This window comes from Suricata suricatta, chromosome 16 (assembly GCF_006229205.1).
Source record: "Suricata suricatta isolate VVHF042 chromosome 16, meerkat_22Aug2017_6uvM2_HiC, whole genome shotgun sequence".
NCBI classification, from domain to species: domain Eukaryota; kingdom Metazoa; phylum Chordata; class Mammalia; order Carnivora; family Herpestidae; genus Suricata; species Suricata suricatta.
This window is the reverse complement of record NC_043715.1, coordinates 39387402-39404962: the sequence shown is the minus strand read 5'-3', so window position 1 is coordinate 39404962 and position 17561 is coordinate 39387402. Positions and strand designations below refer to the sequence as shown.

The 17561-nt window shown below is 49.7% G+C and overlaps 1 protein-coding gene across 1 annotated transcript in view; it reads left to right on the top strand.

Moving 5' to 3' along the window:
• Nucleotides 1–11009, top strand: part of CEP89 (centrosomal protein 89) — a 64072-nt gene extending 53063 nt beyond the window's left edge. Inside the window, exons 18-19 of the mRNA XM_029925563.1 lie at nucleotides 4047–4216; nucleotides 10658–11009. Coding sequence (XP_029781423.1) covers nucleotides 4047–4216; nucleotides 10658–10781 — 294 coding nt within the window. The 3' untranslated portion in view covers nucleotides 10782–11009. The remainder of the gene's footprint in view (nucleotides 1–4046; nucleotides 4217–10657) is intronic.
• Nucleotides 11010–17561: the final 6552 nt, after the last annotated feature.

Below are 17561 nucleotides of genomic sequence, written 5' to 3'. Positions count from 1 at the left end.
ATCGCCTTCCGACAGGCACATAACTTGTGTATTATGTTTATTGGCAGTTGTCTGTCCCCCTAACCAGACTGTCAGCTCCACGGGGGCAGGGATTTTTTTCTGGTTTTGTTCACTTGGGATATCCCAGGCCCCTCAAATAGCACCTGACATGCAGGATTCAATAAAGTCAATAACCTTTGGGGGAATTAATTTAATAATATATTTTACAGTTTTAAAAATTCAACGGTCAAATGCAGTATACAAAACAGTATTTCAACTCCCAGAAAGGCTAGAAGGAATATACCATACTATTAACAATGAGAATTTAAATAGAAGTGTTTTGGGTAATAATGAGCAACCATTGATTTTTGTGGGTTCTTCTGGCTTTTCTGTTGGCTTCTGTTTCCAGAAGAGGTCTGATCGTCAGGGCTTGACCTTGCGTTTGGAATGTGTCTCAGTACTGTTCCTCAAAATAAGACAGTAAAAAGGGTCCCCTCAGCCACCCAGAGAGGACACGTGAGAGCTGGACCCGGGTTAGACAGGGCAGGTCTCTGGGGAAGTGGAGAGAAGAGACCTAGAAAAGGTTGAGAAAATTCGGGGATGACGTCTCAGGAAACCCCGGCAAAGTCAGACTCCCAGAAGTGAGGACGGCACCTTGGAGGCCAGGGAAGCGGGGGCCACAGGCCGAAGCCCTTCTGAGCCCGGCTGGATTCAGAGGATCCTAGAGGGGCCGCTAGAGAGCCAGCGTGCAAAGCCTGGAAGTTGACCCAACTTGTCTGCTCCCAGGAACCTCATCTCAGCCCAGAGGAATTCAGGAGCCTCCAGAGGCAAAATAAGAAAAAGGACGAAAAAAAGAAGTATAATTGTCCTGTGTGTGATGAAAATATATCAGAAATAATGTTGCTGCACTTGGGTCATGATCTCACTGTTCGTGAGTTGGAGCCCCATGTCAGGCTCTGTGAGCCTGCAGCCTGCTTCGGATTCTGGGTCTCCCTCTCTCTGCCCCTCCCCCGCTCACACTCTGTCTGTCTCTCTCTAAGAAACAATGTTGCCACAAAGATCAAAATGATCAACTATACTTGATGGGGAATTGATAGGCACGTAGGTAGATAAGGAAGGAGGTAGGGAGGCAGCTAGAGAGCTAAGACCTAACGGAGCCGGCAGAGCTGGGAGGAGATCCCACCAAGCGGAAACAGCGCCAGACAAAGGAGGCTGTGAACTGGCCCTGATGTCACGCGTGACCCGGATGATGTGGGGGGAAGGGGGCGGGAAGGGAAATGTAGACGGAATCACAGGGCGCGGAGAGACCTCTCCGAAAAGCACAACAGGGACGTAAAGGACAGAAATGAGAAAGGGAAAGGAAGAGAGGCGGAAATAAAGATGCAAAAAGAATCCAGTAGAAGAAAGAAAAAAAAAAGGAATCCAGTAGAGAGGATAAGAGATCCTATATGCATATTGTTAAGAGTCCCCATAAAAGGAATCAAAACAGCTCAGATCCACGATTCAGAAAATGAAACAAAGACTTGAATCTACATCGAAAGGACTTTAAGATCAAGGATTCCTTGGACACCCAGGAAAGGACCAAGACTCACGAAAAAGAAAACCATGCTGGCTTCACACTTCTCAGCAGCAGCATTGAATGCCGAGAGCAGAGCAATGCCTTCTAGAAATATCCGGGGAAGCGGAGTCTGAGCCAAGGCTCTTTCCATCCCACCAAGCTACCCTTTAGACAGTTTTGACTGTGTAAGGACTCTGGGCACATTTTCCCCATAAATCTTTCCTAAAGATCAATCAGCTTGAGTTCAGCCAATCAAGAAATGATTGGGCAAAAAAAAAAAAAAGAAAAAAGAAAAAAAACAATTGGTCAGGGTGGCTCAGTCAGTTAAGTGTCCGCCTCTTGATTTCAGCTCAGGTCACGATCTGGTTCCTGGATGAGCCCTGCATCAGGCTCATGCTGACATCTTGGAGCCTGCTTGGGATTCTCTCTTCCTCACTCTCTGCCTCACCCTCAGTCACACCTTCTCTCTAGCCCCTGGCCTTGTGCTCTCTCTCAAAAATAAAACATAAAAAACAAAATAAAAGAAACAATGGTGCAAATTTTAGAACAGTACTGGCAGTGAACAAAAGATATACTTAACTGTGAACTAAGACTTCAGCAAAGCTGATGGAATGAAATGTAAATGTTTTTTGATAATGTAAAAATAATACAACCGAGGAAAAACTGATAGGTTTAGGAGGTAGGAAGGTAGAAGGTAGGACACACTAGCTGGTTGTTCATATTTCATAACTAAGAGTCCAAAGGATATCGTTGCAAGATGAAAACTCAAGTAGGAGGGGCTTAAGCATATTTAAGTTGGGGAAGAAAAGGTTTATCCACTTTTGATAAATGAGAGGAGGAAGGACACATAATATAACAGCAGGAGAATAAAAGTCACCACAGGAATCAAAAGAGATTCGGTCCTAAATAATAGTATCACAACAGTAAAAACAGAGAAAACAGGACTACATTAAAGTCTTTAAAAATGTATGTGGGGGGCACCTGGGTGGCTCAGTCGGTTAAGCATCTGACTTTGGCCCAGGTCGTGAGCTCGCGGTTTGTGGGTTTGAGCCCCACGTCGGGCTCTGCTGGGCTCCGCTGACAGCTCGGAGCCTGGAGCCTGCTTCAGATTCTGTGTCTCCCTATCTCTGCCCCTCCCCTGCTCATGATCTGTCTCTCAGAAAATTAAAAAAAATGTGTGTGGGTAACTGGGGCGCCTGGGTGGCTCGTTCGGTTAAGCATCGACTTCAGCTCAGGTCATGATCTCACGGTTCGTGGGTTCGAGCCCCACGTCGGGCTCCGTGCTGACAGCTGGCTCAGAGCCCGGAGCCTGCTTCTGGTTCTGTGTCTCCCTCTCTCTCTGAGCCTCCCCTGCTCACGCTGTCTCTCTGTGTCTCTCAAAAATAAATAAGAAACATTAAAAAAAAAAAGAAAGAAAGTTGTTTAGGTTGGATTATGAAGCAAACAGTATCCCACGATGGAGCCAAGAGACAGACTAAAACAAAGTGTATCAGAAGAGTTATGAATAAAAGGATGAGTAAAGATAATCCAGATTTATGCAAACAGAAAGAAAAAAAAAGGTACAGTCTTTATATGTGCCAAGATAGAGTTCAGGCCAAAAGTACTAAGTGAGACCAAAAAAAAAGGGGGGGTGGGAATTTTAAAGAGTGCTGTTAATAATATACAGTAGCTATAAATGTCTGCACACTAAATAATACAGCAGCAAATCTATAAAGTATAAACCATAGGACATACAAAGGAAAATGGAAACTTAGTAATCATAGGAGCTTGAATCTTCTCTTGGTCCAAGACAGGTCAAGACATTAAACAAAAGTAACTAAGGATATAGAAGACTTAACAATGTAATCTATAAGGTTTATTTATGTACAGATATACACAGAATAATTGATTGCAGATAGGCTACCAAAAAAATCAACCCCTAAAGTAGAAATAAGGTGCATTTGCTGAACAAGAAGATGAAAACCAGAAATTGATAAACAATCAGAAATCAAAAAATAATCTTTCACCTGGAAATTTGAAAGCAGAGACGTAAACCAATTCTTGGGTCAGAGGAAATGTATAAACTGTCCATCTGTAAACAGCACCGAATCCGTGTGAACTGCAAGTTGGAATCTACGTGACACCAGGTTTTGAAATGCTCAGGGAGAAGTCGTGACCTTAAATACCATACAGTAAAAATGTAGAAGGGAAACAAATGAACCAGGCTTTTATCTCTGTCATCTGTTTACCAGTAGAGTGCACAGGCCTTGCCAGGTTGGTGTGTTTTTATGTGTAGCCTCTAAAAACTAGGCACGATGCAAACTAGAAATTTAGCATTATTTCACTTGACATTTTTTTTGTCCCCTATATGACTTTTATGACCCTTGCCCTCCCAGATCAGGCTTATCCGAGGTTTACTCATCGTCTCAGTGGCTCTAACGGCCCAAATGGGAGGGTGTCCACCCGGGAAGCCGCCCCGTGGGGCCACGGGCAGGTGTCTGTGCTCACAGAGTGCCGCCTCCTCCCCCAGGGGTACAAGAAGCAGGCAGCACTGAAAGTGGACGACATCCGTCACCAGCTCACAGAGCAGCAGAAAGACTTTGCCAACAAGAAGGCTCAGTACCAGCAAGAGATGAGCCACCTCCAGCGGGTGCTGCGGGACAAGCAGGAGAGCCTGGACCAGGTGCTGCAGCAGAAGAGGTAGGGCCGCCCAGCACCCCCACCACGCTCACTTCTGAATGTTTGCTAGAATTTTCTAGTAAGACCCTCTGGACCTGTTGTGTCTGTTGCTTCTGTTTTACTTTTATCTGAATGTAATATTGGTCTTGATTTTTATTTGCTCGTTTTCTTTTGAAAAATTTCCCCCCAGCTGTGAACATGCAGGGTTGTGTAAGTTTGAGGTATATAGTGTGATGCTTTGAGGCATGTGTGTCTTGTGAAATGATCACCTCGGTCAGGTCAGTGAACACACACCGCTCACCTCCCCGAGCCCCATTTTGCGGTGGTGGCAGCACTGAAGGGCCTCCCTCAGCAGCGTGCCAGCCTGCGACCCAGCGGTGGTAACTGCGGTCGCTGTGCGGAGGGTCGCCTCCCAGATCTTCATTTTCTTTGATCCCCTCCCCGCCTTAGAACCCATTGTTTGAATATTGGACTTCTGAAATCAGCCCAGGCCTTGAACTGTACTCCCCTCTTGTCTCTCTCTCTTTGATACTTTTATTTCATTTTCTTGAGATATTTTATTTTAGATTAAGTGCCTTATTTCTGCTTTTTCTTTTTTTCATTTCTGAGGATTTCTTTTTTAAGTTTATTTATTTTTTAAAGTAATCTCAGTGTAGGACTTGAACACACGACCCCAAGATCAAGAGTCCCAAGCCCCTCCAACAGAGCCAGCCAGATGCCCCTCAATTCTGAGGACTTTAAAGTCTCTACTCATTCCCCTTATAAAAGCATGACCACAAGATTATGGGTATATTATGTTGTCTGTGCGTGTGAAGTACTAAGTCTGTTCTACTTTCTCCTTTAAACGTAGGATAGAGAAGTGTCGGCAGTAGTGTCTCGTGCTCTGTGAAGTTCACGTTGAACTTGGTGGTCCTCCACGTGGCGGGTCTGCCTTTTCATAATGGCTGTGCTGCTTTTGACAGATTGGAATGTAACGGATGCATGCGGAAGAATTATAATACACTCATGGGATTTTCCTCAAGTTCTAGAAGGATGCATACATTTGATGTCATACAGAATACAGTTATCTATTTTCCACCAGCCAGATGCTTCCTTTTTTACTGATTATTTTATTTTTATTTATTTATTTTTTATATAGTTTATTGTCAGGTTGGTTTCCATATAACCCCAGTGCTCTTCCCCACAAGTGCCCCTCTCTATGACCATCACCCCTCTTCCTCTTCAGCCCTCAGTTTGTTTTCAGTATTCAAGAGTCTCTCATGATTTGCCTCCCTCTCTCTCCCTAACTCTTTTTCCCCTTTCCCCTCCCCATGGTCCTCTGTTAAGTTTCTCCTGTTAGACCTATGAGTGCAGACATATGGTATCTGTCCTTCTCCACCTGACTTATTTCGCTTAGCATGACACCCTCAAGGTCCATCCACTTTGCTACAAATGGCCCGATGTCGTTCTTTCTCATTGCCATGTAGTACTCCATTGTATAGATAAACCACATCTTCTTGATCCATTCATCAGGTGATGGACATTTAGGCTCTTTCCATGATTTGGCTATTGTTGAAAGTGCTGCTATGAAAATTGGGGTACATGTGTCCCTGTGAATCAGCACTTTTTTTTTTAAGTAGGCTTCATGCCCAGCATGGAGCCCAGTATGGGACTTGAACTCAGCACCCTGAGATCAAGACCTGAGCCAACATCAAGAGCTGGAAGTTTACCCAACAGCCCCTAAGCCAGATGCTTCTGAAGTGCAAGGCAGAATGAGGTCTTATCCATGGTTTCTGTAGTCACAGAAGTTCTTACCACCATAAATAGCTACGTTGTAGAAAGTTGGGCCAGTACCACATTTCATGCTGCACAGGAGGTTTAGAAGCGCATTAATAGGGGCGCCTGGGTGGCTCAGTTGGTTGAGCACCAACTTCAGCTCAGGTCATGATCTCGCAGTTTGTGAATTCAAACTCCTGGTTTAGGCTTCATGCTGACAGCTCAGAGCCTGGAGCCTGCTTCAGATTCTGTGTCTCCCTCTCTCTGTGCCCCTGCCCTGCTCATGCTCTGTCTCTGTGTCTCTCAAAAAAAAAAAGAAAAAGAATTGCATTAATAAAATGGAATTTTGTTTTTCGCTTTGTCCCTTATTCCATTATATGTCCTTAAATGGTTTGAAAGTTAACCTTCTATTTCTGTGCTTTCGTGGTTACCTTTGAAATTTTACCATGGTTGTTTAACATTTTAAAAAATCTAAATTTGATCGGGGTACCTGGGTGGCTCAGTCGGTTTAGTGTCCAGCTCTTGGTTTTGGCTCAGGTCTTGATCTCAGAGTTCATGGGTCAGAGAATCCCTGCTTGGGATTCTCTCTCTCTTTCTTTCTCTCTCTGCCCCTCCCCCACTTTCTCCCTTGTCTCTCTCTCTGCCTCTCTCTCAAAATAAACTTTGAAAAATATCTAAACTTAATGAATATCTCTGTATTTCCTCCCCCCAGTTTGGAGATGAAAGTGAAAAACAAAGATCTATTTTATCGGGTTATCTTTAGGTCCCCAATTAAATGTTGCTAGTTTTTTTTATAGTTCTTTATTTTGATTTACCAATTTCTTTACTTCCTAATTATCATAGATAAGGTGACAGGCCCCAAATGGGCTCACTTACACTAGTCCCACATCACCAGACCAAGACCTGACCTGATCACAGGTTTGGCTCTACCAGAAAGGGAATCTTAAACTAATCCAGCAAGAATCACCCAGGACCTCTGCCTCAGGGCCCTGCAGTCCCCTAAAGAAAAGTTACAGCAATAACCAACCCACTTTTGCCTCGTAGAACTTCCTCGTTGCTGCTCCGTATGCCTGGAAAAGTCTTTCATTCCTTACAGCTCCTCGGAGCTCCTTTCTTTCTCTCTGCCAGGCCGGACACTGCCTGATTCGAGCCGATTTCTGCTCAACTAAACTCAAAATGTTCATACTAACTTGGTTTTTCTTTTAACATATTCTCTCTTGCATCCAGACCTTATTTCTCAGATTCGTTTCGTTTTTTGCAAAATGCATCATTTAGAAGTTTTCTTTAGGGGCGCCTGGGTGGCTCAGTCGGTTAAGCGTCTGACTTTGGCTCAAGTCATGATCTCACAGTTCATGAGTTCGAGCCCAACATCAGGCTCTGTGCTGACCGCTCAGAGCCTGGAGCCTGCCTCAGCTTCTGCATCTCCCTCCCTCTTTTGCCCCTTCTCCTCTCTCTCTCTCTCTCTCTCTCTTTCTCTCTCACTCTCTCTCAAAAGTAAATAAACATTAAAAAAAATAAAATGTGTAAAAAAAGTTTTCTTTAGTAAGTGTAGAGTAAGTTCTAGTTTCTGTGCTTGCATTTTTGTAAGGGAATTTTTGCCGACTACAGGATTTTACTTTAACAGCCTTTGCTCTCAGCATATTCCGTTATCTTCTCTGTTTAAGGCGTCTGTTTTGACAAGTCAAAACACAAGTGTCTGGTAAGCCTTCTGTCATTTTTAAAAATAATTGATCATCTTTTCTTTTGACTCTTAAGACCTCCTCTGTCTCTTGCATTCTGCAATTTCATTGTTAAGTGTTTAACTATAAGGTTCTTTTTTTACTTATCTACTTGATAAAAGTTATTCTCTGTATCTGTGATTTTGTGTTCTTAGTCTAGAAAATTCTCATCTCTTAAAATAAGCCATTATCTCTTAAGATAGATCGTTTCCTCTTATTCTTTCTAAGTGTTCTTCTGGACCTCAGATTAAATAAATACGTGTTACATCTTCTTATTGAATCCTCCGTGTGCCTTATGTTTTAAATTTCCCATTTTTAAAATAAATTCTTGGTCTTTGCTTATTTTAAATACTTTTTTTTATTTAAGCATTTCGTTCATAGTTATTTTTTCAATATCTGAAATTTGGGGGAATTTAAATTTGTTTTCGGGGTGCTTGGCTGGGTATGGACTTCTGCTCAGGTCATGATCTCCCAGTCCGTGGGTCTGAGCCCTGCACCGGGCTCCGCTGTCACCACAGAGCCCGCTTCAGACCCTCTCTCCTGCTCGCTCTGCCCCTCCCCCACTCCCACACCCTTGCTCTCTCAATAAATAAACTTTTTTTTAATTGTTTTTTTTTTGCTCTCGCCCAACGTGGCTTGTTTCTTTCTATGTACTGTAACTTTTTAACTATGAATTCATATCTGGCTGAATTTAATCTGGAGAATCTTGAGGTTCAGGATTAAGGATGCTTTTCTCCAGAAAAGATTTGTATTTGCTTCTCTTTGTGGTTCTAAGAATATTTCCAACCTGGAGCCACTTTAACTTTATCAATAACTTTTAAAATAGGCTATACTATAGTAATGCTTTTTAAAACCCTATGAAGGGGCCCCTGGGTGGCTCAGTTGGTTGAGCGTCTGACTTCGGCTCAGGTCATGATCTCACAGTTCGTGGGTTTGAGCCCCACGTCGGGCTCTGTGCTGACAGCTCAGAGCCTGGAGCCTGCTTCCGATTCTTTGTGTCCCTCTCTCTCTGCCCCTCCCCCACTCATGATCTGTCTCTCTCTGTCTCTCAAAAATAAATAAATGTTTAAAAAAATAATAAATAAATAATAAAACCCTATGGAAAGACTTTTAAAGTATCCACAATGCTATTATTACATTTGTAATGTATAACTAACTTCTCAATATCATATTTTTCTGAACTGCATCTGGGGTGATTTCCTCTGCTTTAATATTACAATTTACTAATTCTCTCTCCGGCTGTGTCCACTGTACTATTTAACCCATCCATTGAGCTTGTTTTTCTAATTGTCTCAAAAATGGCTTTTCATTCGTGGTTCCCTTCACACAGGTGTGGGGATGCCCCGTCCCGGGGAGCGATAGAGATTCAGACTCCAGCTCTGCCTGAGAGCAAGCCAGCGGCGCCAGCCCCACAGGAGCCACTTAGGCCCCCAGAGCAGGTTTCTCTGGAAGATCGGCAGGTTTCCTGCCCAGCCCTGCTTCCTCCGAGGGTCCTCCATGTGCCTGCACTTAGCTGCCCAGTTGTGGGGCACGTGGTTCCGAGGGTGTCTAGGAAGAAGAGGAGAAATGCGGATATGAGCAAGCCCGGGGTTTTCTGTCATCCCCCGTTTGCACGGGCCCAGCACCCAGTCTCTGTTCTACAGAAGTGTGGGTTTCTGGCACGGGCTTTTGTCCTCAGACCAATACCCACAATCTCTTGCCTGCCCTGCCTTCAGTTTAGTCTTTATTCTTTCCTATTCTTAAAGATGTCCTAATCTTTATTCTTTACTTATTTTAGAGAGAGAGAGAGAGAGAGAGAGAAGTGCATGTAGGGGAGGGGCAGAGAGAGAGGAGACAGATTCTCAAGCACGTGCTGCGCTGTCAGTGCAGAGCTTGACCCAGGCCTTGATCCAAGCCCTCGTGAGCCCATGAGATCAGGACCTGAGCGGTCAGATGCTCAACTGACTGAGCCACCCAGGAGCCCCCAGAAACAGAAATAATTAAATAGAGCTCAATATTCAGTGAGCATTCGGAGGGCTTGGAAGGAAGCAACTGTTAACAGGAGCAGTGACCCTGGACAAGTGGGCATGTCACTGGCCTCCTTCTTAAACAGCAGTGCTCAGCCCACTTGGTAGTCCAGTTTCTAGCATCTTCCATAACCACCTGGCCACATCGTGAGGGAGCTGGCCTTTTCAGGCTGAGGCCAGTCTCTCTGTCTCCCTCCATCCCCCATGGGGTCCACCGTCCTGTGGTGGCAGCTGGTACCCTGGCATGCTCCTCCAGTGGACGACAGCCCTGTGAGGACACGGATACCTTGCCGGCCCTATTTCCTCCGCACTCCACATGGCTCCTGTCACAGAGTCCTTCATACCCTTTCCTCTTCTCATACATCTCGGTTCCCTCCGGGGGCTCACTCCCAGCATGTGGTCTGTTGAGGCCAGTCTTCTCTGTGTCCTCGATTACAAGCCCCACCCCCCAGGGTCCCCTCCTCACCCCCACACTAACTCTTTATGTCCAGGGGGGGATGTCCAGGCTCATCGTTGGCTCTGCAGATGGCGCTACGACAGGTTCCTGAGTGTCGGCCAGGTCGCCGTGGGGACAGGTGAATGTGCCCAGGAGAGGCGTGCAGGGTTCAGGCTGTGTGGGTGCCCACAGCCAGGCCGCGGTGCCGTAGGTCACCCGCTGCAGCCATTGTATTTTATTCTTATACCTGTTAATTCTATAGAGAGCAAAGGTCCAAAATAAAGGAAAAGGCAAAACGTAGACAGGAAAGGTAAGAAGTCGTTTTTAGCCTGTGCCTGGTTTGTTTTTTTTTTTGTTTTGTTTTTTTTTTTTCAATTTCCAGGGGTCTCAGTGCTTCATTCGACTCCAGGGTCCTTGCCTGGGGCCCAGGCCCAGGGGGACCTGTTCCCTGACGGTAAGCACTCTTCCCTTTGAGTCCTTCCTACTGGAGGAGTCACAAGGACTCTGTCATTTTCTCCTTATGCTATTTTCTGTTTATTTCTCTCAGAGAAATTGAAGACATGCTTGAGGTCGTTTGGGAGTCTACCTCCAAGGAAAACGGAAGAATCCGAGAGCTTCTGCAGGCCACGCTGGAGAGGCCCGGCACGCGGAACAACGTCGGGGAGGCGTGACGGACGGTGACGTGAAGCCACCTCCCGCCACCTGCCCACAGCCCGCCCGGGACACGGACTGCTCGGCCTGAGCGCAGCCCTCCCAGGACCGGCGCCACAGGGCAAGGGCAGCTCCCGCCTACGGCGATTCTCCCCCTTGGGGCCACGTGGAAACAAACTGTCTCAGACATTTACTCCATTTTTTGCTTTATTTAAACAATACAGTATTAAACTTGATTTTTGCCAGTACGTGTCCCCTGGGTGTAACAGCCGACCTGGTGAGCTGGCCTGGCCCTGGGCCCCTAGACCGCAGCCGGGAGCACTCGGGCTGCGTGCCCCGTGGGGGGTGAGGCGAGGAGCCTGGGATGGCCCGGGCGCCGGGTTAGCGCTTCGCAAAGTAAGTTCCACGTGGGTTCTGCCCCCTCCCCGCTCCCCTTCCTTATCCTCCTGGAAAGCGGCGTTCTGGGGCCACGTGGCACCAAGGTGGGGCCCCTGTCTCACTGCCACCACCAAGAAGGATGCCAGGGGCCGGGGTTCATGCCTCTGTGCCACCTCTTCAGGCAGGTCTTCTGGCCCCCCAGGACGGTCCCCTGGCCCTTCCCGGTGGCAACGCCACCCCGCTTTCCGGCATGGCAGGGAAATGCGGGACAGCAGGCTGCACAGGACCCTGAACAGTGGTATGAAGGGCAGAATCCCAGAACCCTCGCGGCTCAGGCCCGCCTTGGCTCGGGCGTGCACGTCGGCACCGCCTCGCCTCAGGCCTGTGCACCTGCTGGTCCCTCGCTCGGGCGTGCACACATGCCTACACCTCTGCCCGGGCGTGCACACCAGCCGGGCTGGACTCAGGCGTGCGTACCGGCCGGCCCCAGCCTCCCATCAGGTGGAGACGTTGATTGCTGCTTGGGAAGCCGAGATAGGAGATCACCACTGCTTTACGTTTTGTTAAATTTGTTCAACGGCTAAACAATTCCAGTTTATTTTCATTTTACCAGAGGTAGGCAGACTCACCAGGATTTAAAACTACATATAATCTGTCCAGGAGGTGGTAACCTAGCAAATAACTTCAATGTTATTTCAAGGGAATCTGTCAGCTCTCCTGCGGTCTGAGAGGCCGCAGCGTCTCTCGCCTTCTGGACCTGGGCTTGGGTGGCTCGTCATGGGAACACGGCAGTTGTCACACCCAGAGAGAACCGCTTTCGTCATTCCTGTCTTTTGCCCACTTCAGGGAGAGCATTTTGTTCCCTGGGGAAGTGAACATTTGCACAATCTCTGCTTTAAGTTTATTACATGTTACAGGCATACTTTGCAAGTTCAGTGGCCCCTGGACCTCATTGTGGCCGGGCAGGGGTGGGGTTGTGCAGCTCTCGGGCCTCCTGCCTGGGGCTGCCAGGGTGCTGCCAAGGAGGCCGGGGCATGCGAAGCGGAGGCAGAAGCGCAGAGACTGAACTCAGGCGCTGCGTGCAGGACCGGGAATGCCGGGTGGGCAGGGCTCCAGCCGCTGGAGAAGCCTGGGGGGTGCGGGCAGAGGTGAGGACCCGGTGACCACGGGGAATGGGGAAGGTGGGACGGGCTCCCGCTCGGCTTCATCCTGCGTTTCCGGTCAGAGCAGGAGCCGGAGCCGTTCTTCTTGGTCCCGGGGAGTCTGCACAGGGCTCCAGAATGGTCCTGATTGGGCAGAGAGTTCTACAACATGCCCAGGAGCTCAGTGAGCCCTGCTGCCCTTGGTATTGGCAGGCAGCGGTCCAGGGAATCCAGGTTCAGCTGGAGAGGGGCCGGGGCACAGTGGGGACCTGGGTGTGAGTTCGGCGTGAGAACAGGTGAGGAGCTGCCTCAGTTTCCCCGTCGATCTGTGCAGCGGGCACGGGGGTCGGGTCAGAAGCAGCTCCAAGAAGAGTGGGAGAGCCTGTCCTTTCCTGGCAGCTTCTCTGTGGGGATCAGGGTGCCCTCCAACTCTGCGGAGGGCAGGAAGTCCTGAATTATATTTCTTCCAGTGCAGTTTATTTATTCAGCAAATACACATGGAGTGCTTCCCTCTGTGCCGTGGTCGAGAACAATCGCAGTGATGAAGGCAAACAGCCCCAGACCGTGCTAGGTGCTTGGAGCGAACAGGACAATGAACCCATCGCCTCCCTGGCCGCTGTGGGAGCTACTGGCTGAACACCGTGCAGGGCGTCCAGCAACCGCCTGGCACAGAGGCGCCATGACGATCCTGCCCTCCAAAACAATAAGCAGTATTTTCAAGGAGCAGCCCGGAAGGTTCTCTTCTCCCATCTCCCAACGCCGTGCCCCCTCTCTCTCAGGAAAGCTCGCCTGGTTAGACTGTGCTCTGATAGCTCCTTTGTCTCTGACTCCCAAGTGACGGTTGTGCTGGCCTGGGAGGCCCTCAGCCACCGCACAAGGAGGTGCCCTGGGACTCAGAGCAGCTGGCCAACCCCTGCCCGCAGGAGAGCCAGCCAGGGATAATGCAGTCTCTTGGGGGAGCATGAAAGAGTCGGGGGCGGGAAGTTCGTGAGAACCTTTGGGCAGCAATTAGCATTTCAGTGGACTTTAGATGCTGAGTTGGATTTCCCCAGAAGAAAATTCTGTAAAGAAAGACAAAGACTCAGTAGGTACAGGAGTGGAATTGTGTTCCCTTTAAAAAAGGCGGCTCAGTCAGTTAAGCATCCGACTTCAACTCAGGGCTTGTGGGTTCAAGCCCCATATCGGGCTCTGTGCTGACTGCTCAGACCCTGGAGCTGCTTTGGATTCTGTGTCTCCCTGTTTCTCTGCCCCTCCCCTGCTCACACGCCGTCTCTGTCTCTGTCTCTCTGTCTCTCTCTGTCTCTCTCAAAAGCAAACAAATGTCTCATTTTTGCGGGCAGGGCCTTCCTACTGGAGCAAGAATGTTCTAGGTGAAGGCACTCATGCCAAGGCACCAATGGGAGGGGAGGGGAAGTCAGAGGAAATAGGAGGGAAGAGAGGTCAGGGCCTGCCCTGCAGGTCCCATGGCTCTCTGGCTTGTCCCTGGCCTCAGTCAACCACCGGTGACTGCTCGGTGCAGGCCCAGGGGCGCCCAGGATGCATGCAGGGTTTGCAGAGTGAAACCAACAGAAATGGGCAGAACAGGGCAGGAGCGGAAGCAGGGAGAGAAACGTGTGGATTCTGGAAATGTAAGACTGGACCCCGGGACGGCCGGATCCACGGCCCAGCAGCCAAGGCCACGAGCCTCCCCGCAGAGCGAGTCAGGAAGTGAGTTGTGGGGCGGAAGCAGAGGAGAGCCTTGGGTAGCTCTCCGGGCCCCACAGACCCCCAGCCCTATTCCCAGCAGCCAGAGCCTGCCGACTGTCCGGCTTGGACCCACTTCCTCTCAGAACTGAGGTGACTGGGGGACTGTCCCCCTCAGTTCCTCAAGCAGCTGGGCTCCATGCGTGGGGTGACCTCCCTCAGGAGGACACTCGCACACACCTCGAGGTCCTAGGTCTGAAATCTGGGTCACTCTGGGCAGCCTCTCTGTCTCTACACAGGCTTCCCATGAGCAGCAAAGACCCTCAGGGGTTCCCGTCTAAATGAGAAGCTTCTGGACCGCACGTACCCCCATCTCCGTGGAGAGCCTTGCCCTGGCCCTCTGCTCTGCTCTAGCCCGGCTGCTGTGAACATTTGTATACAAATTTTTGTGTGGACACATTTTTTTTTCTCTTGGAGTGAACCCCTAGGGCTGATTTGCTGCGTCACCGAGGTGTAGGCCCTCTCCAGCACCCAAGGGCAACCACGGCGTGCCTCCGCTGTCTGTGCTGTCCTTGGTCGAAGTCTGAGAGAGAGAAAGTAGAACGGTGGCAACCAGGATCTGGGGCGAAGGAGCGAATGGAGGGTTCGTGTTTAAAGGGGACATAGTTTAGGGGCCCCTGGGGGCTCCGCCGATTTAGTGTCCAGCTCTTGGTTTCAGCTCAGGTCATGATCTTACAGTTGGTTAGTCAGCCCCACGTCGGGCTCTGTGCTGACAGCGCAGAGTCTGCTTGGGAGTCTCTCTCTCTCTCTCTCTCTCTCTCTCTCTCTCTCTCTCTCTCCCTTCCTGCCCCTCCCCCATTCGCGCTCTTTCTTTCTCAAAATGAGTAAAACTTAAAACTTACACGACATACAGTTTCTGTTTGGGACGATGACAAAGTTCAGGAGACGGATGGTGGTGGTTGTACAACACTGTGAACACAATGCCGCTGAACTGAGCACTTAAAAATGGTGACAAGGAGAATTTGAGAGGTGCTAAGAGAGAGACCTTAAAAGTTCCCATCTCAAGAGGGGCGCCTGGGTGGCTCCGTCAGTTAAGTGTCTGATTTGGCTCAGGTCATGATCTCGCGGTTTATGAGTTGGAGCCCGGCGTCGGGCTCTGCGGTGGCAGCTTCAGATTCTGTGTCCCCCTCCCTCTCTCTCTCTGCCCCTCCCCCATTTGCGCTCCGTCTCAAAGATAAATAAACATTTCAAAATTAAAAAAATAAAATAAAAACCCGACAAAGTTCTAAGGTAGAATGACACTATTCCAATGGCTCTTGGATATAGATTGTTTCCTAGATAAGAATTTGTAATTGTGCTTTGCTTGCTAATTGTTTTATGGTCAGACTGCAAGTCCCTAACATTTACCGACGTTGCACATTCCACTGACTTGAATCCAGGTAGCAGGCAAACCTGAGGTCTTGGTGGTCCCCGCCCGCCCGGCCGAACCTTTATCAGCGGCAGCGGGAAGGCACCGAAGACGCACGCACGCAGGAACAGAAAACCTCGCAGACACCTGGAACCAGATGAGGCAGGAAAGGCAGACCCAGCATCTGTGTGAGGGTCTGACCCTCTGAGGAGGAAGGCGACTCAGAGGACAAGCCACCAGAGGCTGCGGAGAAGCAGAGTCCCATGGCCAGGCTAAGCACGTCCGTAAAACCATTACAGGCCAACGGACCCAAATATGTACCAAATATGAGACCATAACCTAAAATACAGATGGTGATTACATCATCACCTTGCCGTGGGAGAAAGCACGGTCTGAAGTGAGGGTCAGGAGCTTTAGCAGAAACCTAAGAAATCGCAGAGTTGTTTGAAGAAAGTCGGAAATTTCCCAGGGAACGCACTGTCAGAGGGAAGTGCTGCGGGCTGGGCGCTAGCGGGCCGGACTCGCAAGGGGCCAAAGGTCACCGCCAAGCGCAGGATTGGGGTGAGGGGTGGATTAGAACAAATCCAGATGATTTTCCCTGAGGGGAAAAAACACTTAGGCCCATTGGTTGAACACTGACTCTTCCAAGAAAAAGCAAAAAAGAGGAAACAACAGCTTTATGCAAGGAAATGCTCACCAGGGACCCCAAATTAACCCAAGTAGATTTCTGATCCGTGAGGGGGCCACAGGCCCAGCACTTGGCTGAGACCCCAGAAGACCCCGGGGACCCGCTGAAGTTGAATGCTAACCCCCTGCAGTCTGGGGAGAGGCTGAGTTACCTGCAGTCACGGGGCTGGCTCCAGGCGAGGCCAGACCCCGCCCTGCCCTCCGCAGGTGATTTCTGTTAGAGCCTCAGCCCTTCGGGAGGCACCCTTGACCCAGGGAGGTCCTTCAGTGTTCTGCAGATCTGGACGGCCCCGCAACTACACTTTGAGCGCTGCCGGGTTCGCAGAGACTTCTGGAATGACAAACACACCCGTGCGGAGGCCTGTGGGGGCCGCGCTCAGGGTGGGTGAGCCACAGGCGAGCCCCGTGCTCAGGCCAGGGGAGCGGTTGCCCCGATGAGCCTGACTCTGAGCGAGGGGCCCCACATTCTCTGGGTGCCTTTAGGTGACAACTCTGAGAAACCTGCCTGCCCCCAAGTGTGACCACCCGTGGCTTGCCCCGCTCTTTCCGGCTGACCCTTGGTCTCCTCTGGATATCTGGGATGCCGTCACGTTTACCCCAGTGCAAACCAGCGGGAAGGGGTGGGCATGATAACAGCACAATGCTCCAGGCTGGGCTCCTCCGTCCAAAGAAAGAACTTATCTGAGACCAGAGATTAGAGGTGCCACCTGAGTCAGCCTTCGTGGGGAAGGTGGGTCTGTCCCCAGCCCCCCCCCCCCACCCCGGGGCACCTCTCTTCCCTCTCCGAGAGAGCCAGACCTCTGTGGCTTTCACTCGCTTCATTATCTCTGGGGCCTCAGTTTCCCCAACAGGTAGGGACGAGTGTGGATCCCCTAGCCGCTCCACGGTCAGGGGCACACAGGCCGGGCTACTGGAACAGCATTACGCCGAGTGGAACAGTCCTGGGGCCAGAGCTGCAGGTGCGGAGGGAGCAGACGCCTGGGGGAGGGCTTGGGACTGCGTCCACGTTTTGGCAAAGTCTCCTGCACCTCCGGGTGCCAGAACCCAGTCCCCGCCAAACGTGAGTGGGAAAGACTTGGCCTCCCTCCTTCGGGCTTGGCCAGAGGCAGGTGGGAGGAAGACATCCGCCCTGACCAGCGAGTGACGCACAGGCACAGCGGGTCCTCTTTGTGCTGCCTGACTAGGGCTGTAAATACAGGCCATTAAGGTAATAAAAGAGCCAGTTCCAAAGTTTATCCTTCGGATGCCAGTCTTGAGAAGGAGCTCTCTTTACAGGATGTTGCTGATTTGGAAGAATCTGGTTAAGGACGAAAACAGTGTTCTAGACATAAATGAAGAACACAAAAACAGTTGTGCACAGAAATCGGCGTGCCTGACCCTCCCCTTTCTGTGTGTGGTGTCCAAGCTTCATTGCTTAAAAAAAAAAAGGTGTTTAATAATTACCTTTGTTGACCTCTGTACCTTCTGGCTTCCTCCACTCCTGGGCACAAGACATGGCCATT